The sequence below is a fragment of the Miscanthus floridulus genome, chromosome 18 (genome assembly GCF_019320115.1).
Source record: "Miscanthus floridulus cultivar M001 chromosome 18, ASM1932011v1, whole genome shotgun sequence".
Classification (NCBI taxonomy): Eukaryota; Viridiplantae; Streptophyta; class Magnoliopsida; order Poales; family Poaceae; genus Miscanthus; species Miscanthus floridulus.
Genome location: NC_089597.1, coordinates 106699747 through 106726597, shown reverse-complemented (window position 1 = coordinate 106726597; position 26851 = coordinate 106699747). Strand labels below are relative to the sequence as shown.

General features: G+C 43.0%; 1 protein-coding gene across 1 annotated transcript in view; it reads right to left on the bottom strand.

Annotated features, from left to right (window-relative positions):
- Positions 1-388: 388 nt before the first annotated feature.
- The window catches only part of LOC136520379 (uncharacterized), a 50341-nt gene continuing 23878 nt past the window's right edge, over positions 389-26851 (bottom strand). The window contains exons 6-11 of the mRNA XM_066513880.1: positions 18534-18578; positions 15651-18386; positions 2929-4065; positions 1372-2491; positions 1152-1282; positions 389-795 (exon numbers count right to left, since the gene is read on the bottom strand). Of these exons, the coding sequence (XP_066369977.1) occupies positions 1275-1282; positions 1372-2491; positions 2929-4065; positions 15651-18386; positions 18534-18578 (5046 nt within the window). The 3' untranslated portion in view covers positions 389-795; positions 1152-1274. The remainder of the gene's footprint in view (positions 796-1151; positions 1283-1371; positions 2492-2928; positions 4066-15650; positions 18387-18533; positions 18579-26851) is intronic.

Genomic DNA, 26851 nt, shown 5'->3' with positions numbered 1-26851 from the left:
GTTTTCTGAACCGCGGCTTCACCCTTGCGTTTCCACAGCCGCGAGAAAGTTTCCTTTCCTGGCCCTCCTCTCCGATCCCCCACTTCCTCCGCCGTGCAGAGGCGCGTATGGGAGCCCTACCGCCAGTCTCCCGCATGGCCGCATGGCCCTCGAGTCCCTCGCCATGCTCGACCCCGCCATATATATGGACAACCGCCGTGGACGTGGACGGCGCATGGCGCACCACGCTATACGCCCATACCCAGCGAGATTTGCAACTTCCAAAACAATTCGCTCAGAAAGAACTATGTTGGCCGCGGCCCACAGCGGCAAAAGTGTGTTCGAGGATGGCCTGTGGCTGTGTTTTACTACAGCCAGGGCAGAAAGGTGAACTGTAAAAGCTCGTGCATTCGTGCGTATTGTATTTCCAATTCCAATGGGTGAACTACAGCAGATCCTTCGAGTTTTGTTTACTGATAGACACAGAGCTCTGTGTTCTTATATTTATGAAGTTGCACAAATGGCTAAACTAACAGTGGTTTATATTAGTGACCATCAATCATCACGGTTAAAGAAAATAGTCAAGTGAACATCAATCAGAATAGAGGCGAAGCAACAAAGCAGAGCAGTAACTCCTTAGCGTATAAACGCGGCGTTCGACTTAAACATAGCAAAGCACGTTGCCCTTGTATTCGCCTTCGATTCTTCGCTATCTCCGTTGTTGTCCGTTGGTTGATTCTACATGGATACCATATGTTGAGAGGAGGCTAGCACGATGCAGAGATCAGCCGTCAGCGCGCGGTCCCTTCTCTGACGCTGGAGAAGATTGACACACAAGGGAAACATATGTAGTATTAAACACAGCCACACAGGATGAGAGAGCTGGTGAGAGAACAGAGTAACTATGGCACCAACGTTGTTGCTGCTTGAACAGAGCAGGTTAAATCTATGCTACGAATTCATCAACATCAACGATGACAATATGAACATTTTATAGACACATGTACCAGCACAATCATTAAACATAAAAGCACAGGAGGGTCAAAAACTCAAAAATTGATGACTGGACGCATACCGACCTATGCTTCTAACTCATGAACAACTAGGTACAACAGTACAAGAGGAGGACATAGAAAAGGGAGCTTATGATATTTAATAAAAAAAAGATTTACCTCTTGTCAACTGAACATTTCAGCTCGCCGTGGACGACAGGGAGAAAGAAGTGGCAAACTGGCCCTCGTCGCCGCCCACTTGGAGAAACTGAGCAGGAACAAAGCCCTCGGCCTTCTTCTGACTCAAGGCCCTGAAGAGTGGGAAAGCTGGTCTCGGTCACATATTCACATGGAGCAGTGCTCCACGTTCAGAAAAGGGAGGAAATGGGAAACCTCTTACCGGACTCGAATGTCCAAGCATTCGTGGACTCTAACGACTGTAGCGGAGAGGTCTCTGAATGTATAATTCGTGGTTTGACCATATTTTTCGGCTCTATCCTCACATCTACCCCTAGATCTCGAAGTCTTTCCAGCTGCTCCTTATCCTTTCCAGATTTGCATCGTTTCACAAATAACGTTTCACATTTTGACAGTGTCAAGGACTGCAAACTGGTGAGCTGTTGTATGCATGCAGGTATAGCTACTATATTGTAGGCATCCACCTTGAGCTCCCGGAGGGAGGTAATCTCGCCCAACCACCTTGGCAGAATTTTAATACTCTCACAGTTCAATATCTGTAGTTTCTGGAGGGATGTCCATCCCCGAATGCTCTCTGGCAAAGGTAAATAGTCAGAGCAGCCGTCTATAGTCAGTTCACCAATTTCAAATTGTCTAAGACCATCCCATGATAAGGATGAAAACCCTCTGCTAAACAACCTGATCTCCATTTTGGATAATGACGTAGGGATGGATGGTCCCATGATTCGATGAAAAGATGGACACAGGTGGTGTTGGCCTGGTTGAACTTCCCTGCCTGATAAGATGTACCTGGCGCTTCTTGGGATTGAGGGTTCGAACCTCAAGTAAGAACAACAGCATAACTCCAGATCTTCAAGACTTGGAAACAAATTTTCATCGCTACCCTGCCCCTCCACCTCCATGGATATTTGCAACTCCACGCTGTTTAATTTTGACATGACAATTCTTTTGAGTTTCTTAAGTGGTCCAGTGCACGAGATGCGAACCGTGCACGAGATGCGAACCGACCAATCTATCCTCGAAATGTGCAGCTCTTCAAGACTCTGTGCCTGATCCAAATGAAGATGCTTAATGTGCACATCGCAGAGCTCCAGCTTCACAAGGTTTGTGAGTGAAGGCATCAGCTGCAGATGCTCAGTTATCACACAGCAGATCTCCAGTTTCACAAGGTTTGTAAGTGACATCAAGCGAAGGAAAGTATTGTACTTCAAGCGGACTTCTTCGTCGTTCCCATACAAAACAGGATCATCCGCAATTTGAAGATCGTCGATATGTAGTTCGACTATATTAGAACCACTTCTCCATAAGGAAAGAACAGGCAACTGCATTTTCAAGGGACACGAGGAACAGTGGTTAGCCATGATGCAACCATGTAAGGACAAAGCAGCCTGGAGCGAAATTAATTTATGTAGTCTAACAAAATGTAAAGCCCTATCTAACGATAATGTGTTAATGCATACTCCATCGTTCTAAATTATAAATCGCTTTGATTTTTTTGGTACATAGGATTTGCTATGCTTTAGACATAATGTATATATAAATGTATAGCAAAATGTATGTACTAAAGAAATCAAAACGACTTATAATTTGGAACGGTGGGAGTAAAAAGAAATATTATTATCACCACATTGAGCTACTGTGCGTATAGATATAAATATTTGCGAACAATGGTCATCATCAATCAACTACAAAAATTACGGGAGAACATCTCCTCCACCCACCCCACCCCAATATTATTGAAACACCGGGAGTAATTTACCTTAGATTTGATGATGAAGCCTCCGATGTTCCTCTTGTTGACAACTAACGTGTCCAAAGAAGTCAGGTACGGGTTCGATTGGGACAAGAGCTGCAGATTGGCAGCGTGCACTGTCAGCTCCTGTAGTGACGTGAGTTCTCCAAGCCACTCCGGTAGAGCAGAAAAATTCTGACAATCTACTACCTCTACTGTCCTGAGGGAGTGGCCGCTCCGCATGGTAGGTGGCAAGGTCCTCAGATTCATGCAGGAACGAAAACTGAGTTGCTCTAGATTAATAGTGTTCTTAAGAAATTTGAAATCATCTGGAGAAAAGGCACAGTCCTCTATTTCCATGCTCCATGATGTTAATTCTGAACTTCCGATGTATTGCTCAGATGATAGCACATCGCTGCTTCTTTTGATGTTACATCTCCGACTTCCTGGGAAAGCTGGAACAAACCTCAGCCTGTGGCAGTCTACAATAGCAAGCACTTGGAGATTAGGAAATATTTCATATTCACGGCTTCTATGAAGATGTTGATCATCATCAGTTGCAAGTGTGGTAATCCACTCCAGGTTTTTCATTCTCTTGATTTCAAGTTCTCTCAATTTCCTAAATGGTCTCGCACCCCCATAGATATCGCTACCCACTTTGCTGATCCTAGGCATATCTGAGATGTGCAGCACTTCCATGTTTTCTAGCTGACCCAATGAAGGGAGGTGCTCACAGTTCATCACGTCAGACAGCTCAACTATCACAAGGTTTGGGAGGAAAGAACTTATGTTCACCATCCAAGAGCAAAACGTATCACCCCTGAAGCCTTCAATTCGAAGTTTTTTTAGGTTCCCATGAGGCTGGAGTTTTTCAAGAACTGCAATGTCATTTACTATGCTTGAATCTCCTGGTAAACTGCTGCTGGACCACATCAAACTCTTTTTTTTCTTTTTTGAAGTAACAAGGGACCACATCAAACTCAGTGAATGCAGTTGCTGATATTGGGTCAATCCGTGATGATCACCTACTTCCTCTGTTCTCCCCACATGCTCAAGGTTCTTAATAATTAGCTGCTTAACTTCGCAGTCATGGTTTTGATATAGAAGAGAGAAGTTACTGGAGCAACTAGTGGCGCACTTTGGTCTTACACAAAAAAGAGCCACCTGCGTTGTACCAAGTGCAATATTAGAAACTAAACTAACACAAATATGCTGAAAGAACACTGCTACACTAAACATACCACGATCGTGTCACTCGACCCATCCGACCAGTCACAGCAACACAAGCACAGTACAACCATACACTCCATCGTGCTTGACCCGGACGTGACGGTTGCATGTCTAGCCATTAATTTTAGTAACCGTTGCATAATTGATGTCAAGTGGTTATTAACGTATAGTTTTAATCAATTGTGTGTATATATAACTAATGTTCTGCGGCTGGCCATAGAATAACTTATTCTGTGGCCACTTTAAGTTACGATAAAAGCGCAGTGCCCACATGGTGTTTATGGAATTGCTCTGAACTATTCTTAGATAATGAGCTACCAAAAGATCTTGAGTGCGGCGGCATTTTTGCAGCCCCACAACAATACCACGCCAAGCCAAGCACCAACACGCCAATGGCTAGCACAACCTCTCTGCTCCCATTCTCACCATTGTGAGTCAATCTCAGTGCAGACCGATGTTACCGACTATGATTAGGCAGTCGCTATGGAGGAGCGCGGGATGAAGAAGGTGAAGAGTGGCTTGTGACGTCTCAACAGCCAAGGCCCAAGATGCTGAACTGAACATGTTTGGCCCAAGTTGGGTTAAGTGCATGCACGAGGAGTCCGCCGAGCTAACACCTGCTCGCCACCTGCATGTTGATATAAGGGGCGTTCACGCCGTGTAATGGATCATCAAGCACTATGAACAAACTAAACTAAGCTATACTTGTTGTCTCCGTATCCTCCTTTGCTTCTCCCCTCCTTTCCTCTTCTGCAAGTTGAGGGTTGCTAACAAAATTGGTATCAGAGGTCACCAGTCTAGAGCCACACGACATTCACCATGATCACTTCACCCACTTCCGCCGCTAGTTAGGGCCATGGATCCCAAAGTCAAGTTGATCATCGACGAGCTCAAGGCGATCGCCGGTGACTTCATCGACTTGCTAAATCGTTGATACAGTGGATGGAGTCCACTGAGAAGACACTGACAGACCGCTTCGGCGCCATGTACGCTACGGCCAAGGTCTTCGATCAGTGCAAGCTTGCGTGGATGCATCGGTCAAAGACATTCGCTTCAAGTTCGTGGTGCTTCGCAAGCAAGTGAATTGAGTGGTTCTCGATTCCAGTCCCGCCACTGCAGTGGGCACTCACGCCAAACTAGGGGCGGCTACAACAACCTCGTCTGCTAGCAACCTAGCCATCGGCCTTGTTGGGCACCGCGCCGAACATCATCATCGGGAGTTTGGGTTCCCTATCCATCTCCCTGTCAAGAGTATGCATGATCTTCCTGATTCCCTGCTTTCATGTTCTGCATCCCATCCTATGCTCGATAGTTTGGGGGTCTACACTTTTGGGGTTCATCCAGGGTTTGAGTGTTTGTGTTCCTCAAGTAACAAGACACTAAAGTTGAATTTTCCATCCTTTGATGAGGATAATCCCAAGCTTTAGATTAGTAGGTGTGAGGATTACTTTGACATGTACATCCTTGAGAGATCGATGTGGATTAAGTTTGCGTGTATGCACTTGTCCTGTTTTGCAACACGCTGGCTTCAATCGATGGAGTCCCATGATTGTTGTCTTAGTTGAGTGGAGTTTTATCAATTACTATGGATCGTTTTAGTAAGGATCCAAATGTGTTGTTGATTCACCAACTTTTTAGTATTCATCAGCTGGGGAGTGTCTCGGATTACATTGAGAAATTCTCTAGGTTGGTGGATCAGTTGATCGCTTATGGGAAAAATACAAATCCCCTCTACTATGCGATGCATTTTTGTGGATGTCTTGCATGACAATGTCAAATTATCTGTGCATATGTATCGTCCCACGATGCTAGATTCTGCTTGTGCTCTCATCTTATTACAGTAAGAGATGGCAGACCCATCCAAGTGGAAGGACTTCCATGAGCTAGATTTCTCCTTTGGTGGGAATCAAGTGCTGCGCAACCCATTTCCTCTGCCTTTGTCGTCGCCGCTTGACAAGCCTACTTTGACTACATCTTCGACTGATGATCATCGAGGTTGTGGCATTGATGATAAGCTAGCAGCCTTATGTGTCTACCGGTGTGCTCATGGACTGTGCGTCTAGTGTGCTGAGAAGTGATCCCACGACCATCGCTTCCTCGAGAATATTGAAGTGCATGTTCCGCAGTAGGTATGGGATCAAGTGGGGATCAAGTGGAGATTCTTCATTATATTCTAGGGATTTGCCTCTGGTTTAGGACTACCAGTTGTTTGTGACCATCTCGGTGTCAGTCGTTCAAGGTGGTTCAACACCCCGCACTATTTAGTTTCAAGGTGAATTACAAGGGCATTCGATGTTGATCTTGTTGGATTCAGGGAGTTCTCATTCCTTTGTCAATGTTGCTTTGGCAGTCTCTCTGACTAGAGTTCAGAGTCATGCTTCTCCTATGGTGGTCAAGGTGGCTGATGGCAACAGAGTCAAGTGTGATTCACATATTCCTAAGGTAGTGTAGTCAGTTCAGGGATTCCCATTCACTTCTCACTAAAGATCTTTCCATTGACAACTTATGACATGATCACTGGGATGGATTAGCTTGAGACATTTAGTCTGATGAAGCTGCATTGGCATGAGAAGTAGGTCCACATTCCTTACAACCACTCCTGGGTTCTTAGTGTTATAGGGGTTGGTGGTGAAAGCTCTAAGTTTAATTTTGGTAATTGAGTGACAACTAGTGGACTAATGCTTTTAGTGATTTATTATTGAGCTAGGGTCCACATAAGGTGATGAGCAGGGCTCGGAGATGCTTGTGATGGAGATCAAGCCATATGGAGCAAGGTTCAGAATTGGGAAGAAGGAGGAGATGAAAACAAGCCCGAAGGTAAAGGTATATGCTAGGGGTTTTCATTTTGCTGACCGAGATGCAATAGAGTAAATGGTTAGGCTTAGGATATATGGTCATACTATTAAGAGGGGAACTCTAAAGCGAAGACAGTTATCTAGTGCCACTAGGTTTGAACTAACTTTGTATATGCATTAGACCTAGTGACAGGATGAGGAAGCAAGTGAAAATGCTTTGAAAAATGTTTTTCAAAAGCTAACTTAGTGCTTAAGTGGTTGTGTTCAAGTTGGAACACATTTGGAGTTAGAAAATTTGAAAACATTTGAGAATAAGGCTTGGTATAGGGTTTCTGTACCCAATGGATTTATCTGGTGCCTCTCTTAGGGAAGCACCAAAGAATAGGGCTTCTAAGCTGACTTTTTAGTCTCCTCTCGAGGGTTCATCGGAATTTTCTGGTGTCTTGGCCTAGGTGGCATCGAAGAAAGTGCTTAAGATAGGTACATGTGGCAGAAGACTGTGCAGCGTGGGAAAGTTTGAAACATAGCACCAAAAACCCTGGTGGGGGCCACCAGACTTACCCAGTGACCTCCTAGACGTCTAGGTGTTGATGAACAAAAAGGTTCTATCATCACAAGATTTCCGGTGATGGGCACTATTGCTGCACAGGAGAATGCATCGTACTGTTGGATTCCAAAGGCTAGTTTCTATGAAGGCCTAGCTCAGGGTGGCCACCAGAAATCTCCAGTGGTTGCACCACCAGGAGCACCATAGAAAGTGCCATGGGTGATTTGCTAAGACCAATTTTTGATCGTTGGATCTTCATAATATAAGCTCAGGTGAGTATTCTCTATTGGTCATAGGAGATTTCTGGTGACCACGTAGAAAGTCCACAGGCCCCAACGACTATATTTGTGAGGAGGCTATAAATATGGGGTGTGCTTAGGCTTGCACACCCTTTTGGCCAGTTTAACTGATACACACACTTGGAGAGCGCAAGCAACCTTCCCACTCACTCCCTTGCTTAAAGATTGATCAAAAATGAGTTTCGAAGATATATAGTGTATTTGCTTAGGGTGTTTGCATCTAGTGGCACTAGTTTATCATTGGGCTGCATATGTCTTGTTACTCTTGGTGGTTGCCAGCACTTAGACGGCTTGAAGCTATGGAGGATCATCGAGCACCTTGTGTTCATTATTTGGTGTCTCCGATCGAGTTGATTATGATGGGTATTGTGCTCACCCCATAGGATTGTGGTGTGTAGGCTAAGCAAAGTAGTTGCTATTAGGGTCACCTATTTTACTGATCACTTTGCCTTAGTATTGTGATATTGTAGATGAAAGTCTTGGTTTAGTTTTGGTAATTGAGTGACAACCTTAGGTGGACTAGTGTGTTTCATGTGAGATGAATAGGTACTTAGTCCACACAACACTAGGTTGAGCAAAGAATGAAAGCTAAGAGAAGTGATGGCTTGTGCAAGATGCAAGTGCTCAACTAGTGAAGATGAAGGAGCTTATTAAATATGAGACATGACATAGTCTCATATGGCTAGGTGGAGCAGATCAAGGCGAGGCTTGGCTGCAAAGGATAGGTTACTGGAGTGAAGGGCAAGCTAGAGGCTCGAGTATGATAAACCGTCGAGGCGCTGAAGTGCTAGTAGAGGGATTGAAAGTCGATGGACTAAGGCAATGGTGAAGATTAAGCAGGGCTACGATTGATGGACCAATATGGCCATGTGAAGCTATGAAGTGCTTCATATCATTCATGGAGATAATGCCAAATTTTTATTTGTGTTGATATCAAGTGGCTTGATGGAGGAATGATGGAGGAGCTTCATGCTATGGGCAATGGTCAAGGTAGAGAAAGGTCCCTAGTTTGGTTTTGGTAATTGAGTGATAACCTAGGTGGACTAATTAGTGTTTATGTGAGATACACAGGTGATTAGCCCACAAGCAACACTTGTGTGAGTAACACATGCCATGTGTGATTAGTTCACACATGTGATGAAGGAGCTCATTGCATATGAGACATGACATTGAGTCATGTGACTAAGGTGGAGAAGATCAAGATGAGGCTTGACTTGATAGACCGGTTGTAAGCGTGAAGGGCAAGTTGGAGGTTTTGAAGCGATGGACCGCATGGCGGTGAAGCTTGAGCAAGACTTGGCGCCGATGGACGAAAGCAACGACGAAGAGCAAGTGAGGTCAAGATCGATGAACCAACAAGGTCACATGATGATATGAAGTGGATCATATCATTGTTGATCAAGGATGGTGCATGTGTTGCATCAACGTTGAAGGAGATGGAATGGAATGCGCAAGGCAAAAGTATAACCTATAGGGCATTTCATTTCATCGGTCATAGGTGTGTAGAGAAGTTTATGACTGGGTTTAGGATAGATGGCCATGCTATCAAGAGGGGCAAACTTGTTTGCATATCGGTCATCTAGTGCCACTCGAGTAATCTAACTTTGCATTGTTGTTAGGATCGAGTGGCATGGTGAATTGAGTGATAATCCTTTGAAAAATGATTGTAAAAATGCTAACACACTTGCACATGACGGTGTACACTTGGTGGTGTTAGCACATTTGCAAAGGAGAAGAAGTTGGAGTTGAAAAGATTCAACTTGGAGAAGAAAAGGAGAAGTTTAGGGCGACCGAACCCTAGAGTGGTTTGGACTGGACTCTGCCCAGGCGGGTCTCATGGCAAACCCTAGGTGAAGGGCAGCGTGGTAGTCTTGACCGGACCCTGGCATTTTGGGCGTTCGGACCTTCTTCGCTGAGTCCGATCGGTGACAGCAGATAGATGCGGTGTTGAGGCTTGGACCGAACCCTGGTGTAGGTCCGAACCGAACGCAACGCTACCCCTGTGCACGTGTTCGGTCAAGCCACGTGGTGGCGCGAGGTGTGGTGGCAAGAGGGCGTAGATGGACCATATTCGATTGCTGGGTCCGGTCGACGAAATTGGACCCGAGTCCGGAGCGTTTTAGCTCTCTCGGGTGCTCTCTAGACTATGACCGGATTCAGGTGGTGGCACGTTCGGTCGATCTTTCAGCACGTCCGGTCCATAGGTGGTGCACGTGATCAAGGTAGCCATTGGCTTCCAACGCTCTCCTTTGATTCTAGGTGATGCGCGGAGTGATCTAGTGGACTAGACCCTTGAACAGTGCAGGGTCCTAACCCTCTGAGGAGAGTTCGGTCCGAACCCCCTGAGTAGGTTTCGGTGCAACGGCTCTTTTGAGCCCTTGGGCTATTTAACCAAGCATTGGCCAGCCTTGGGCTGGTTGCTGAGCACCCTCATGCCTTGGTGGCTTGTGTAGGTATGCTTGGGAGCCCTCTAACTCACTTGTGCTTGCAAGAGCTTGATTTGATTGCAAGTGAGTGATTCTAGTGCGTTGCATTGTGAGATTGCATCGAGTGGCACTAGGTGTTTGAGTTGCAAGACGGTGGTGCTTGTTACTCTTAGAGGTTGCCACCTCCTAGATGGCTTGGTGGTGAGTTCTCCATTGTAAAGCATGTAAGAAGATTGTGCGGTGCTCCAGAGAAGGATTTGTGAGGGGTATTATGCTCACCCCGCGGGAGCCACGAAGAGCAATTATAGTAGAGTGTGTCACTAAGTTATCTTCACTTCTGGGTAGGTTCTTGCGGTGCCCAACGTGTGGGCTAGGCTTGTGAAATGCCTATTAGCTCGCCAAACAACCAAGTGAACGATCGACACAACGGGGACTAACTTGTTGGCAAACAAGTAAACCTCAGGATAAAGTTCACTGTGCCATCATCTTCCCGTTGGTTCGTGATTCACGTACACAAGCTTGTATTTACTTTCTTATATATTGTGCTTGTGTAGTTGTACTTGTAATTAGTTAGCTTGTGTAGCTTGCTAGTTATCTTCTTGCTTATGTAGCATAGTAGTAGCTCCCTTGCGTAACTAATTTGGCTTGAGTAGCCTCGTTAGTTACTTTGCTTAGTTTGTGTAGCTAAGTATTTTGAGCTCTCTAATTTGGCTTGAGTAGCCTTGTTATTGAGGATTGCTAGTGAGCTTAGGCTTTGTGCTTTTGCATACTAGTTTGTATAGGAGCTCCCCCGCTGTTTGAGTACTAGTGGCATAGGTTTATGTGACCTTGCTCCTAGAATTGTTTAGGTGAGCTCTAACCAGCCTGACACCTTTGTTGCCTAATTAGGATCTTTTTAAGGTGCTTGAGAACTTAGATAGAGGGTTGTAGTCTTGGCTAGACCGATAGTTTTAATTTCACATACAACTCGGTTAGCCGGTGATTTAATTTTTAGAAAGGACTATTCACCCCCTCTAGTCTGCCATCTCGACCCTACAGGTAGCTGGTTGCCTACACTCATAGATGACCAATGTTCATCATTTGATGAAGATGAATCTTGGATGCTTGTGTGGTATCACCGACATGGAGATGGAATGGAATGGAATGTATAAGCAAAGGTGTATTTGTAGGGCATTTCATTTCACCGGTCTAAGGCTGAGTAGAGAAGTGCTTCATCAGGTTTAGGATAGATAGCCATACTATCAAGATGGGCATTCTTGTTAGTTAATCAGTTATCTTGTGCTACTAGGTGAGATCTAACACATGGTGCATTTAAATCGAGTGACGAGGAAAGGAACAAGATCAAAACCTTTGAAAATGCTTTAGAAAATGCTAACTTAGTGCTAAAGGAGTTGTTGTCACGTTGATCAATATTTGTGGAGTTAGCATATTTGAAAAAGGGTTTCAAACAGAGCTCGGAGGAGTGTCTTTGTAGGCAGTAGAATAGTCTGATGCTGGTCTGCAGAGACCACCGAAGAAAGTAGTTAGTCTCCTACCCTGTGTTATTTACTATGTTGGGGAGGCACTGGATTTCCTATGGTGTTGGCTTGCACCGCATCGGAGAATGCGGTCCCTAGGTTGATACGTGGCGGAGAATTCAAATGATTAGGGTGCATTCTCCGGTGCCAGGCTTTGGAGTTTTCTAGTGAGGGGCTGAACCCCTCGGCTTGCCCAGCAAATAGCTTATGGGGCCACTGACAAGTCCGGTGGTTGCCTAGTTGTCTCCATCAGAGAAAGCGATCACCATGGCCAGTTTAACAGAGAGCACGTAGGCCTCACTGGATTAGTTCCGTGGGCACCGGATAAAAGGAACTCCAATGGTCAAGTGACCGTTTAAATGTGACCATTGGATGACTGACAGGTGTCAGACCCTTTTCTCTAGTGGTCTTCTCCGGTGGTTCAATGTAATTTCCGGTGCTCCCAAAAAAACAGCAACAAGGCTACAACCGCTAGTTTGGCTTGTGGGCTTATAAATAGAGGGATGGCCGGCTCATTTTGTGCTTGCTAGAGCCAAGGGGTCACACCCACATCTAAAGGAGCCAAAGTTAGACCTCTACTGACATATTCATAGTTGAGATTGCGATTCGTGGTGAGATTGGAGTGATCTAGTGCATTTACTTGAGAGAGATAACACCTAGTGGCACTATGGGCTAGTTAGCAAGCTTGAGGGCTTGTTACTCTTAGAGACTGCCACCTCCTAGACGGCTCTGTGGCAAGAGACTCCGTTGAAGCATGCAAGAAGGTGAGCGGTGCTCCGAAGAGAGCAATTGTAAGGGCTCTTGTGCTCGTCCCCTCGAGAGATCACGAAGAGCAACTCTAGTAGAAGCGAGGTGTGAAAAGTGCCAAGTGGTCCGGGCGGGTCAAGTGCTAGTTCTCAGATTGGGAGCTCACCTTGAGGGCGAATTGCAAGCTTTAGTGTTTAATACCTAGCAAGAGGGCCCGCACCAACCTTGGGCTTGCCTCAACGGGGACACCAAACATTGAGATAAAAACCATTATGTCAACATTTGTATCCCGCTAAGTTTGCATCCTTTAAACACTAGCTATTTACTTGCAATATCTTGTGCTAGTGTTGTTGCTCTCTAGTGCTTGTGTAGCTCTAGTAGTAGTGCTAGTGTAGTGCTTACTAGTGTAGCTAGTTTTAGTGTTTATCTTTGCTCACTAGTATGTGTAGGAGCTCCTATGTGCTTGCTTGAGTTTAGTTGCTTAGGTTTGTGTGACCTTACAAAACTAGACTTGTGTAAGTGAGCTCTCACTAGTTCGGCACCTTAGTTATACCTTGTGTAGGATTTTTTATAAGGTGCTTGAAATATTAGACGATAGAGGAGTGAAGTCATGGATAGACGATTAGTTAATTCCATATTTGTTTTGGCTAGCCTAGCGATTAGTTTTAGAAACGACTATTCATCACCCTCTGGTTCTAGAACAAAATGTTTTGTGTTTGGAGTTTAGTTGGGTGAATAAAACCAGTAAGAAACATGCATGAAGAATGAATGAAAAAAATGATACCCATTGCAACGCACGTGTATGATTGCTAGTTTAAATTCAAGATTGAACTTGCACATAGATAATAAAATATTTTTTTGACATGTATACCTGCTTTAACTGTTTGAGATTAAAACGAATTGAACTTTATCGAGAGCCCTTTTGCATACCGTCGAATCTTAAATGGTCTTAAATCGATGTTGTCCGATTGAGTAATCCTAAATCACATGTTGCAGTGAACTGCTGGAACAGGCAGGTGATGGTACAACAGGCGGCAATAGTGCCATTGGATATGCATGGAGCTAATGTACTCCACAACGTTGTGCTGCCAGAAAACTAAAAATGAGCCCCTACATTAAAAAAAGGAGTCGCTCTTCCCATGCCACAGCATGCGGCATCACTCCTGGACTCACCATGTGTTTGTTTTCTCTCTCCATGTTTCTTCAGCACACATGTTCCAACTCCTCTTTTTCCATTATCTAAAAAAATGTTCCAACTCCTCTGCTTGCTATGTACTGCATGAGTTAGAACCCAAGCCTAGACTTACATTGTTCCCATTTTTTTTTCAACACCACTTGAATTTAGCATCACGTGTTGTAGTGGTGAAAGTGATGCCTAAAACACTATCTCTCGGCTTTAGGCATCATTGGAGACACACACTGTGGAAGGTCTAAGGACAAGGAGGGCTGTCATTCCATAAGGTGGGGTCAATGCCTCGGTCGTCTAGGGGAAGTCAAGGGGGAAAAAAAGAAGATGATGCTCTGTCAATGAACTAGCTTGCGACAACTGCAGTTGCAGCCGCAAGTAGGGCAGTCGAGCGGAGCTAAACATACTCTTGCCACCATGGCCTACATGGAGAGGAGTAGCTTTTGGCAATCACATACTCACATCCATACATTTATGTCGACACTTTTCCTAAAAGGCATGCACCTGAAATCTGCTTTTGGTTTAGGTGACGACGTCATCCTTTGATCTTGCTTCAAGATTCGTACATCATTTGTGTCAATTCAGGTCATAATTTTGTAATTGTCTTACTATAGAGAGAATCTTTTATTGTTAATTGTCTTTATGTCGATTTAGATCATAATTTTGTAATTGTCTTACTATAGAAAGAATTGTTTATTGTTAGTTTTCTTTGTGTGAATTTAGACCCGTTAGATCTTCATCTGATGGCTCACAGCCATTGCCTGAATGGATGTTATTTTCCAGGCACCTGGAAAATAGCAAATCCCTTATTTCGAAACTTGTTTGGGCCTTTTGATTTTAAAATATTTTCATACTGTTAAAATTAACCTAAACCTTCTAAAATACATTGCAAGTATGGTTCATGTTAGGACTCATCAAATGTGGCCTTAATTTGGGTCAGGCCCGAAACTGGTCTGTTACTAATGAAGTAATGATAGGTAATACGATCCACTTAGTTTTCTTAGAGGTGGGGCACTGCCAAATGGTGTACAAATTACCCTCAAATTTTAAGTATTTGGTTAGGGAAAATTCTCAATAAAGAAACAAAAAATTAATCTGAGAAGGATACGAAATTGGATAGGAAAACAATCTGTAACAAACTAGGATACTTAAACACACAAATTGGTCAGGCTGTTCTCTGCTTTGTTTAGAAATTGCTTGTGTGTAAGCAATGATGCTACATAATTTTATCTGCTCTTGTTAAGTTGAAACACAAAATTAGGTTAAGATGTTATGATGCAGAAATGGATCAGATCTTGTCTTGGGCTGCTATTAGACAATTTCTTTGAGCCTTGGCATCGCCTATGAAAGTCGTGGGCCCCGGTCAAATGCAAAATGTTTCTGTGGTTGGCAATACGAAACTGGTGTTGGACAGAAGATAGGCTTTGCTAAGAGGGGACCTCTCTCATCCAAAATAGATGAGACCATACAACACCTTTTAACATGTGTTGTGGCAAGATAGGTATATATGGTTCAGATTGCTCAAGAGTTGGACCTAACAGATTTAGTACCCCAACAAAACGAAATGAGCTTTGTAGATTGGTGGCATAACACGATAAGAAGAGTTAAAAAGGAGCACAAAAAAGGAGTGAACACACTAATTATGCTCGACGCCTAGATTATTTGGAAATATAGAAATGCTTGTGTGTTTGAGGAGGCTTCTCCTTGGGTTAACACGATTTTGTGTGAGCTGAAGGACCGTAGCACAGCTTATGGTGCATGGTTAGTGTAAAGAAACTGCATGGGCTAGGTCTTACTTTTGCAATCTAGGGCAATTGGGTAGGTTGAGTCGTGTGTGTTCGCTATGTGCAAGAGTTCTGAGTTTGTATAATTGCCTTACTCATATTTGGTCCTCGTATGAGTGTGGATCCTATTGAGGACCACTCCATCTCTCTAATACAATGAAACAAAAATGAATAGAAAAAAAAGGATTTTCTAAGAAAAAGAAATATAGGCGACTTACCTCTCTTGTATTGACATATGGAATATGATGAATGGAAAGTGTTTGAATAATGTTGTTTGTTTCTTCTTCTGGTGGAAGTTTAAGAAACGGTATAGTCAGTTTTTCCAATCTGGTCATTTTGCACAGAGTTGACTCCAAGTAATCATCAATGGTGTTCAAGCCATCCAATTCTAGCTCCTCTAGAGATGTCAATAGAAGCAACAGTCGACTCATAACATAACTTTCGCAGTCTGTCATCTTGAGTTTCCGAAGGGTTCCAGAACCAGACTCCTTTTTGCACGTCCTGGAACGGAACTCCATTTCCTCGTCAAAATAATCCAGCATGCCAATGATAATTAGTTCATCCATGTTGTTCTCTGTAACTTCCATCCATTGCTCAACGTCATCTAGCGAACACCCATTAATACAAATTTTTGATTTGAATGTGGGAGTCCAATGCAACATACCATGCACATCTAGACCAAGGCTGGGGCTGCTACCCTTGATGAAGTACTCTTTACACAGTGGGACATATGGAAAGAGTTTTAGTTGCTTGCAGCTTTCTATTTTCAAGTAATCAAGGACAGGGACTGCTGGTTGTTCTCTTCTTTCTTCATTAGATGGGCCTGGGTGTAGTGCCGGCCTGCTTGTAACTGCCGATGAGCCATTTCCAGAACCAATGTCCTGCGTTCTCTTTATTTCTCTCGACATGCCATGCCATAGAGCTTTCAGTTTCAGAAAACCCTTACCCTTTCTTTTCACTGGTTTACCTACAGGAAGAGAAGGGGGTAATTTGTCAATCTCCTTTCCTGTTTCTATCTCTTCCTCATCACGGTTATGAATTAATCCCACCTCATTGACTTGTGCTTGTGTGTTGTCATCATAAAATATATGTATAGTGGCGTTGACTCGCAGTCTAACCAATGTCAATTTTCTTAGCTTCTTGCATGATACAATTTCCACATGATGAAGCAGGGGCATATTATTAATTTCCAGTTCCTGTAGATTTGGTAAATGTCCCAGTGTAGGAATATGATCACATCCATTGAGTTCGGAGAATACAATTTTCACCGGATACGGAAGTGTATCACTTATCTCATTAATCCATTTGGGAAATCCGTCACCATTGTAGCCTTTTATAGAGAGGCGCCTTAAATTTTGATGGGGCCTCAAATGTTCCAGCACTGCCTTGGCCTGAGCTCGATGCTCACCCTCAATAGAAGATCCTGTATAGCACCATTCAAGACTCAAGAAATGAAGTTGTTGCTTCCTGCCCAGTTCCACTTGCTTTGCTTCCTCTGGTGAAACCACATTCTCAAGGCATTTGATGTTTAGCTGATGTTGTGTGAGATCCAGGATGTGCTGGAGAAGCATAATATTGCTGTGGTTGTCACCGGGTTGTGTCCGTACATCAAAATTGGGCAAGGTTAGAAGGTCTACTAATCTTGCAATGCCTTGCTCCGAGAAGAGTGTGAACCCTCCAACTGACAGGTACCTAAGATGAACCAAATGTTGGGTGATGATATGCTCGTGCAGCATACATAGCTGTAGTTGTTTATTGTGATCTTCTGAACTCTCTGCATTTCCCGCAGAGGTTCCGGGAGCTTCAGAATATGCTTTTGCACCCACCCCAGTGAGATTTAGGTACTCCAACTTATTACCTAATTTCCAGTGCGGAATCAAATTTAGAAAGTTCTGAATTCGAGAACAACCTGATAGATTTAAACACCGGAGCTCAAAAAGACTAGTACAGGTATCCGGAAGGGCAGCCAGATTAGTACAATCTGATAAGTCCAGAATCTCCAACATCTGACAGCTAGCATCATTCTCACAAACTTCAGGAAGAACTTCAAGAGAGGTACAGCCAGACAAATTCAAGACTAGAAGCTTCTTCATGCGCTTAAATAACCCACTAGGCAGTTCTTTCAACTGGTGGCAGAAGGACATATTTAGATGTATCATATTTGTAAGGCAATTGAAAGAATCAGGCAGCCCATGAAGTTCGGAACAATGCAATAGATTGAGAAACGAAAGACTCTGAAGGCCACCAAAATATTGAGGCAGCGTTTGAAGCTGAGAACAATGTGAAAGGTCGAGGAATGCAAGTTTCCGAAGCTCCCCAAACTCTTCAGGCAGCGATTGTAGGCTACCACATCTTGATACGTTCAGGTGTAGTAGCTCTTTGAGTTTATGAATGCCATGTGGCAGCTCTTTAAGATTTGAGCAGCCATGTAGGTCCAAATATTGTAGGTTGACAAATTCAGAAATGTAACTGGGAAGTTCAACAAGGAAAGTATTTTCAGAAAGGTTCAATGCTTGTAAACCATGCAATGAGCTCAGGGACTCCGGCAGCTGGCCAGTTTGCATTCCAGATATATTCAAGAACTTCAGCAGTCTCAAGTTGCCGATAGAATCAGGTAGACTGGAAATAGTACATGCACTCAAATCCAGCACACGTAAGAATTCAGCTCTCATCAAAGAAATTAAACTAGACTGACCAATGCTGCACTTATTAAAATGAAGAGCCCTTGCTGTGCTAGGTGTAGACAAATAATCTGGCCGCGATGAGTCACGTAAGTTCGAGATCAACATGTATCGACAATTATTGTCTGTATTACCAGTAACATTTTGTTGACAGCTAGCATCATTAGCATCAAAGGAAATAACTTCTTCATCCGCAACTAATCTTGCAAGCTCATGAACCAAATCGTTCATCTGGAATAATACACCTCGAGGTTTGTTATACCTTGCAAACAGCTGAAAAGTGAAATTGTACCCATCTTAGTCAACTACCTTACCTCAGTTTAGCATCGATTAAATGGCATGACAGCATGTACGGATTATTATAGAAAACAAAGCTAAACAATAATTGAGAAAGAACTATACAAAGAAAAAGGTGCTCACTAGATCCTCCATTTGTTCCGGAATATAGGTCGTCCTAGTTTTGACCTAACTCCCAAGTCAAAATAAATGCAAAATAAAAAATTATTTAATGCTGAATTTAATGAAAATAATTTGACATAATATACATTGGTGCATTTTCATAACTTGGACATCCGATTTGTCCAAATTAGATCTATTTGAGTCGGTTTGGTTTGGTTAAGGACATGGTTTCACTATCACATGGACTGGATCAATCTATTACTATGTCTTTTACCTTTATCCTCCTCTACCCTACTTTCCAATGCAGATCTGATGTTTATCTCTTGATATTGATGACCAAAGCTGGCACATGCTTGCTGACTAACCTAGGGCCCCTGGGCAAGGCACAAGCCTTTATATATGGAGTCTCTCGTGGGCGAGAGCTTTGATGGTGTTGATGGTCAAAAATTGACATAGTAGACATATTTAAGCTTAACAATTTTGTTTGGCAAAAGACATGGAGCTGTAGCGGCTATGAGCTTGGAGGCCATATTTTCTGGTGTTTGAAGGGCTCGGTCTATTATGCTGCAAATATTTTGTGAAGTCAAATACAGGTCCAGGAGTATCATGCTTGAGTATGTATGGATGAATGACAAACCAGGAGATGGAGAAGGCAGATGCTTTATTTGCGCAGCTTGAGTTTTGGTTATTAATGTTGCTGGCCAAAATAGGAGGCTTTGCATGCACGTGTCCTACTTTAGCGTGCTCGCTCATCGCCGGGAGCACACAGTGACATGTCCTACGTATCGCCGGGGGCACACGGTGACGTGTTCATGTGTGAACAGATGGTCTTTTCTACTTTTCTTCGTCTGTCACCACGAAAGTGCAATAGCTAGCATTTGCTTGTTTGCTAGTAAACTAGACGTCCATCACCTTGAAAGTGTGATAGTTGTCCCTCACTCCCTCCTGAGCAGATATTCTACCAGTGATTAGCTCGTGAAAACTAGAGAATTTAGTTCCAGAAAGGGAACAACTGGAAATTTGGAAACTAGAGTATCTAGTTTGAAACTGGAACTAACCTTGCGTTTTTTGGAAATGGTGATTTTCCTATTGCATCATTTTTGGATTCTGACAAATGTCACTATGGGTTGCACATACAGTGCTTGGTGTGTACGACATGTTTCGTGTCAACAAGTTCATATATATATCTTTTCGTGTTGTTACTAGGTTCCTTTGATTTGGTCATTCAGTCGTTGTTCTTTTTTCCATGGAGTAGAAAAGATGGATGTAGTTTTCCCCTCAAAGTAAACCATTTCATAACGTATTCCCCACGGATATTATAATCAAAGGTATGATCTTTGTTTTATTCAGTTCAAATGTCAATGCTTCCTACTCCTCCGATGCTAATCCTCTCCGCGTAGTCGAGAACGCCATGCTATGCTCCATGAGTCCGTGTAACACCCTAAAATTTGCTTATTTGGAAATAGAGCTAAAATGATTTAATTCGGAATTTTTGTGCTCATGAAACATAGGGAAATAATAATTTTTTTCATTCAATTAAAATTCATCATAGGGTTAGCAACCTTGTTGATGCATTCATGCTGGTTCATATGCTTTATTGTGATGCGTGGTTTTGATCTAAACCCAAAATGAATTCAAATTGCTTTTGAAATGATTTGAAAGTGCTTTGAAATGAAATAAAAGAATAGAAAATAAAAAGAAAAAGGAATTTCTTTCCCTCCCTCACTCTCCCTCTCTTTTGGCCCGCTCGGTTTTTCCCTCTCTGCAGCCCAGCTCCACTCCTGCGGCCCGCGTTAGCAGGCCGGCCAGCAGGCGGCCAGCAAGCCTTGTGGGCGCTCCCCTCATCTCTCTCTGTCTGGCTGACACCGTGGCCCCGCGCCCTATGTCACTGCCACTCTGGGCCCGCTTGTCAGCGGTGTCCTCCACCTCCTGCTCGTGCTCGAGCCGGACACCTCCCGATGGAATCCGTCGCCGCCTCTCCCGAATTCCTCGCATTTTGGCGTGCGCCCCACACCGAGCCCCCTTATATAAGCCGAGCGTCCGTGCCACATCGCCCTCATCTCAAACCCTAGCTCGTGCAGCCTCAATTCGAGCTCGCAGCGCCGCGGCAAGCCCTAACCCGCCGCCGTCAAACTCACCTCGCGATTCCGCCGCTTCAACGCAGCCGTAAGTACTTCGCCGAGCTTCGCGAAGCTCTTGAGAAGCCGCTGAGCCCACCACTCCTTCTTTTGCTCACGGTTCGTCGCTTATTGTTGCCGACGTGTGCAGGATCCTGCCGCCGTCGTTCCAAGCCGCACGCTGCCCTCGTTCGATCTTCGTCGACGAATTCACCCTTGGTGAGTTCGCCTTGGTCCCCTCTATCTCCCCGTACTTTTCCACATCGAATCGTGGCCCGTAGGCCATGATTCATGTGCGCCGGTGAGGTTTTCGCACCGGCGATGGTGGACTGCCGCGCCCGGACCTGTTTCGGTCGGTTTCTCTGTCTCCCTTCCCATCTTCTAATCTGAGCCGTCCAATTTAGATCCAATGGCTCAGAGTCAACCATACCCCTTCGCTGCTACTTTTTTGAAAGAGACCTTCTATTTTATCTAAATATAACCCTAAGTCCCTGATCCCGATTTAAAATCTGTTTTTATTTATTTTAATTTGAAATTAAGTTCGGTTTATTTACAAAACTACCACTGGCCTTGTTTTATGCACAAAATCTTCGTTTTAACTCCGTTTTGACCAGTTCAAGTTGCGTTAGATTCGTAACGACATGATCTACGTGTTAGTAACATTGTTTAGCATGTTTTGCACTTTCAAATAAAATATTAATCTGATCAATCTATATGCAATTAGTTTCCCATTAAACAATTTATGTTTTCCACCTCGATCTTTTCTAAATAATAAAAAAAGATTAGTTTTATTTTGGTTTTTCAAATCAAATATAATTTGACCTAATTCAATCCAGCTATTTTTCTGAACTATCTTATACATGATTTATTTAAAAAGCAAAGCATATAGTTTTCTTTTCATCTATCAAATAATCTTTCGGTAGTTGTTTCTTTTTCATCGTAGCTCCGATTAGAGTGCTTTTCGTGTCTGTGTGCTCGTAGCAATGTGTAGATTAGCTTTCAAACATTTTTATTGATTGGTGTACTATTCTAATTTAGTCATATTTGGCTGTTATGCATGTTTGTTCGGATGCTTGTGTGGTGCTTTTTGATATTGTCTAGTCGGTGAGCTTTACGTGGTGATCAAGAAGGAGTTCCTTTGAAGCTTTGGACTAGAAGATGGATCTAAGTTTAAGGCAAGTATAGCATGGGACCATCTTTGTTTTCCTATCAACTTTAATACACTTAATTCATATGAATGTGTCTCCTTGCTATAATTAAGGATTTCCTAGAACTAAACGTATACCTTGTCACATATGGGATATGCATTGGGTAGCTATGCTAGTACTCAACGGAACCATGATCGTGTAACTTGACTAATGGTATATGCAATAAACTCTAAAAGATGACTTTTTAGCAACTTTATAAAAGGGGGTTGGAGTATTTAGCTACTTTCCAGATGCTCTAGATTTCTCTCCTTAAGGACTTATCTATAAGTGATCATCCAGGACTTATAGTACAACTGTGAGGGCCACATGGCTCTGGCTTTAGTCAAGTATAAGAACATTTTCTAGCTTGTTAGTGGTTACCTTCATGGCGCAAAATGGGCTTGCCGAATTGGGTATAGTGCGGCCTCAGTCTATATGTGTATTGCCTGCCCGGAATGTGCCATCTAGTAGGGGAGCTCTACATTTGTTTGCCAATTGAAATCCTAGCGGCCCTAACTTGTTAGACGAACATTTGAAATGCTTCATAGTGTATCCTACCTGCTCACCTTGGGAGTGTTTTGGGGACTTGCAAACCCTAGACAAATGGGAATCATGGCTCACAGTGAAAATGTATAACCTCTGCAGAGTGTAAAACGGTTATAACAGCCGTGCTCACGATCACGAGCGGCCTAGGAACCCTTATGGAATAGATGATCACTATTAATTATTTGTTTTTGCTATACATTATTCATGTTTACATTGATATATTGGGTTTATGACAACTTGTTGCTACTCATATGCTAAAATTGTGACAACTAAAAGCTAAATGCAGTCAAATCCGTGTCAAGCTTTTGTGCCTTATGAACCCCATGTTATATTTGTTGAGTATGACATGTACTTATGCTTGCTTTACTTTTCAATACTTTGGAAAATCCCGGATGGGTACTAGATTGCTAGAGTTTGGAGGAGTTAGGCTTGTGATCAACCAGTCAGTTGTCCGTGTGGTGTTGGTAACTACACCCGAAGATCGAAGTTGTCCTACTGCTGCTTGTTGTCTAAGGTTATATCCTTTATACAAAGTATGTTATATATTAGGCATTATGATATTACCCTTATTTGTAGCTATATGTGAGATTTGACTTCCTGAGCTCACATATGGTGTGTATTTGGTTTTATCCTTAAAACCGGGTGCTACAAAGTGGTATTAGAGCAATGCAAACTGTAGGATGCAAGCCTAGTTACAACTGGACGTTTAGCATGCTTTCATCTATGCTTACTTCTTGCTTCCCTCTCTGACCTTGTTATTTTCTAAAAATTATGCTCACTTTGGTCCATGTTCTATTATAAACTTTGTCTCTATTCTAAATCCTCTCTCTTCGTCTAAATAGATGGATCGTAATGAGTTGACCACCGGCATCAGAGGTCAGGAGGACCTAGCTACGTTGTCCTTGACTGAATTTGACAAGGAGAAGCTTTTAGCTATGCAAAAACAAGTATTAGAAGGAATGACTCAACATGGGAGTTCTCAATAGTGCTTGCCACAAGGTCAAACCAATATACCAAAGAGACTAGTGAAGAGACAAGTAGCAGAAGCTTGGAAGGATATGAAATCCCCTGAAGGTGTTAGCGGTAAGGGGCTTAGAATTCAAGATCAATGTGGTTGCTGTAAGCATTATGGTTTTCCCTGTCTTCAAAACAAGTCCAATAAGGGGAAAGTCAAGGTGAATCCAAATTTTGAGGTCAATGTGGACAAGAAGAGAAATGTGATCTCAGTGGAGCCACTAGTGGGAAATAATCAGCAATTGAGTTCTACTATATTGTCACATCCAGCTCTGATCCCTTGTTAGATAAATCCAGACCTTGAAGGGTCAGAAGTTTCTCAAGCTAAAACTACTTCATATGAGGTATGCATAGATGGGTGGACAATCACCTATAAGGAGTTTCAGCCCCAAAAGACCAAGCAAGCCAAGAAGCAGATTAGTCAAACAAAGATGAACCTTAAGAGTCAGCAAGCTAACGACATACCAAGTAACAATTCTATAAAACATGACACCACGAAGGTTCCAAATAAGATCGTGTGTTATCATTGCCAACAAGAAGGACATTATGCTAAATTTTGCCCACAAAGGAATCCACAATTACACCATGGAAGTGGCCAGAGTCAGATCGTTACAAGATTGCCACCAGTAAGTGTTAGTGATGCCCAACCCGAAAGAAGCCCTTGATGAGAATGACGAATGAAGGAGTCATGCCAGACTACCCAAGATCAACAAAGTGGAGGATGTGTCGCCCTCACTGTCATGCAAGAGATGCTACACTAGATGCCCTCGCAGCCACACCTTGGTTAATGAATAGGAGTTTGTGCCCCTTTATGTAATAAAAACGCTAGTAGCCAAAGTCGAGTCTAGTTGAGTCTGTGTGCCTTGTGAACCTTTAGTGTTTGGTTGGTTTGTCTTAGTGCTTATGCTTGGTTTGGATCTTTTTAATGAGTGCAATGATCTTGTGGGGTTTGACCACAATTTCATTTAGTTCATAGGCCTAAGGTGTAAGGATTAATGAAATAAATAGTTGGGTTTTGGTTATCCCCTGTTTTCTATATCCTGTCTTTCAGAGCAACATATCATCATCAGCTTATATCTCTGTTTTTGGATGACCAAAAATCATGGGAAAACCGGAGAACAGTACACTTCAATATCTTTCTGTGACCACAAGAACCGCCCTCATAGCTGTTATGGTTTGGGAGTAATGAAAATCACAAGACGATGCAACTGCGCTGTCTGAAACCTGGAACAGTTTCTATTGTGCACTGTGTTCGACTACCTTAACTACAGAATCTGGCAAAGTGTTCTACATGAAAGCTGTAGATAATTTTATAAGCTTTCCAATGGTATAAACTACAGCTTCATTGGATTAACAGAATGAGAGTTACAGTTGTTTTATTGCACTGCTGTTTTTCATCCCGTGAGGAATTTTAGATTACCTGTCCATACCTACGCACAGGAGTTTCTCTTGGATATCAGAAGGACTCTATGGTAGTTATCTTGTCTAGAAGGAGATGCAAGTTACTTTGGTGTCCCCTAGTTTAATTCTTTTTAAGGGGGATAGCCAAAGTAAAGAAGGTTTTGTACGTTCTAGTTCTTCACTTGGAAGTATCGGTTAACCCCCATGGTTGAGAAGTCACTCTCAAATGCCAGTGTCCTTTGCTCAGGATTGGTAATTTGGATCATCTACAAGGAGCTCATGTTTTCGTCAAGATTGATCTTTGGTTCGAGCTATCATCGGTTGTGAGTTCAATCTTCACCATACCGAGGATGAGTTGGTGATGATGACATAGGGAGAAGATATTGGACATCTATAGTTGGTTTTGTGTTGGCTCAGAAAACCTCAATGTGACACCAAGCCTGACAAGTGAGTTCTCTACATGGATATGTTATTTTCTAAATAGTGGAAGTAGGGAGAAAAGGTACCAAGAAAGTTAGTGATGTGATTGGAACCCGCTCAAAGATGTGAGAGAAACTCAGAGTTTTTAATAATGAGGTTTGGTTAGAGGTTCAAGGGAGGTTTATCCAAGACCATCAAGATATTGATAGTGTTACTAGAGAAGGTTTTAAGTTCGGATCAAGAGATCTCAGGTAAGTATTTGAAGGAGTAAAAAAAAGAGGTTGAAGTAAAGCCTATGTATTAGCTTTGCCAGATCAGGACAAGAGCTTTATATCCACTATGATGCACCCTGTCAAGGTGTGGGATGTGTCCTTATGCAAGAAGAAAAAGTAGAGGTTTATGCAAGAAAGCATGAGATGGAACATCTGACGTATGATCCAGAGTTATCCATTGTGGAGCATGGAGGTACCATCTACTTGGGCATAAAAAGTGATATCTAGGTGGATCACAAGAATCTAAAGGACATCTTCACTAAGATGGTTTTGAGCTTGTGACATCATTATTGGATTGAAGCAATCAAGGTTTTATGACTTAGAAAAGTGCTATCACTTCGAGAAGCAAATTCGTGGCTGATGCCCTTAGCAAAGGAGAGTTATGCTAAGAAGATCCATGTGACACCAAGGACTAGGAATTGTATTCAAGGTTCGAGCAACTTAACCGAAAAATAATCATTAATGTTTTGAAGTTGGTGATAGAATCTACTATGGACCAAGAGAGTAAGGAGGCTCAGTTGGGAGGTGAACATATGAAGAAAGAGATTTGATAGTATGGACTAAAAAGGAAAGGTGACTAGCGGTTGGAGTACATGAGGTGGGCGAATGTTTGGGTGTGCCCAAGAAACAAAGACCCTTAGAGAAGTTGGGTGTAAAGAAGGATCTTACTCATGCAAAATACCCATCGAAATTTTGGATATAGTAAAGGGATATACTCGGAGTAAGGTTATAAGTCATGCAAGCAGCAATGGAGTGGTAAAAAGGATCTAAAGACGGAATACCTACATCTCTTTTATCACCATCGTCCGAATCTCGAGGATGAGATTCATATTAAGGGGGTAGAATTGTAACACCCCAAAATTTGCTTATTTGTAAATAGAGCTAAAATGGTTTAATTCAGAATTTTTGTGCTCATGAAACATAGGGAAATACTAATTTTTCATTCAATTAAAATTCATTATAGGGTTAGCAACCTTGTTGATGCATTCATGCTGGTTCATATGTTTTATTGTGATGCGTGGTTTTGATCAAAACCCAAAATGAATTCAAATTGCTTTTGAAATGATTTGAAAGTGCTTTGAAATAAAAGAATAGAAAAGAAAAAGAAAAAGGAATTTCTTTCCCTCCCTCACTCTCCCTCTCTTTTGGCCCGCTCAGTTTTCCCCTCTCTGCAAGCCCAGCTCCACTCCCATGGCCCGCGTTAGCAGGCCGGCCCAGCAAGCCACGTGGCAGCTCCCCTCATATCTCTTTGTCTAGCTGACACCGCAGCCCCGCGCCTTGTGTCACTGCCACTTCGGGCCCGCTTGTCAGCGATGTCCTCCACCTCCAGCTTGTGCTCGAGCCGGACACCACCCGATGGAATTCGCCGCCGCCTCTCCTGA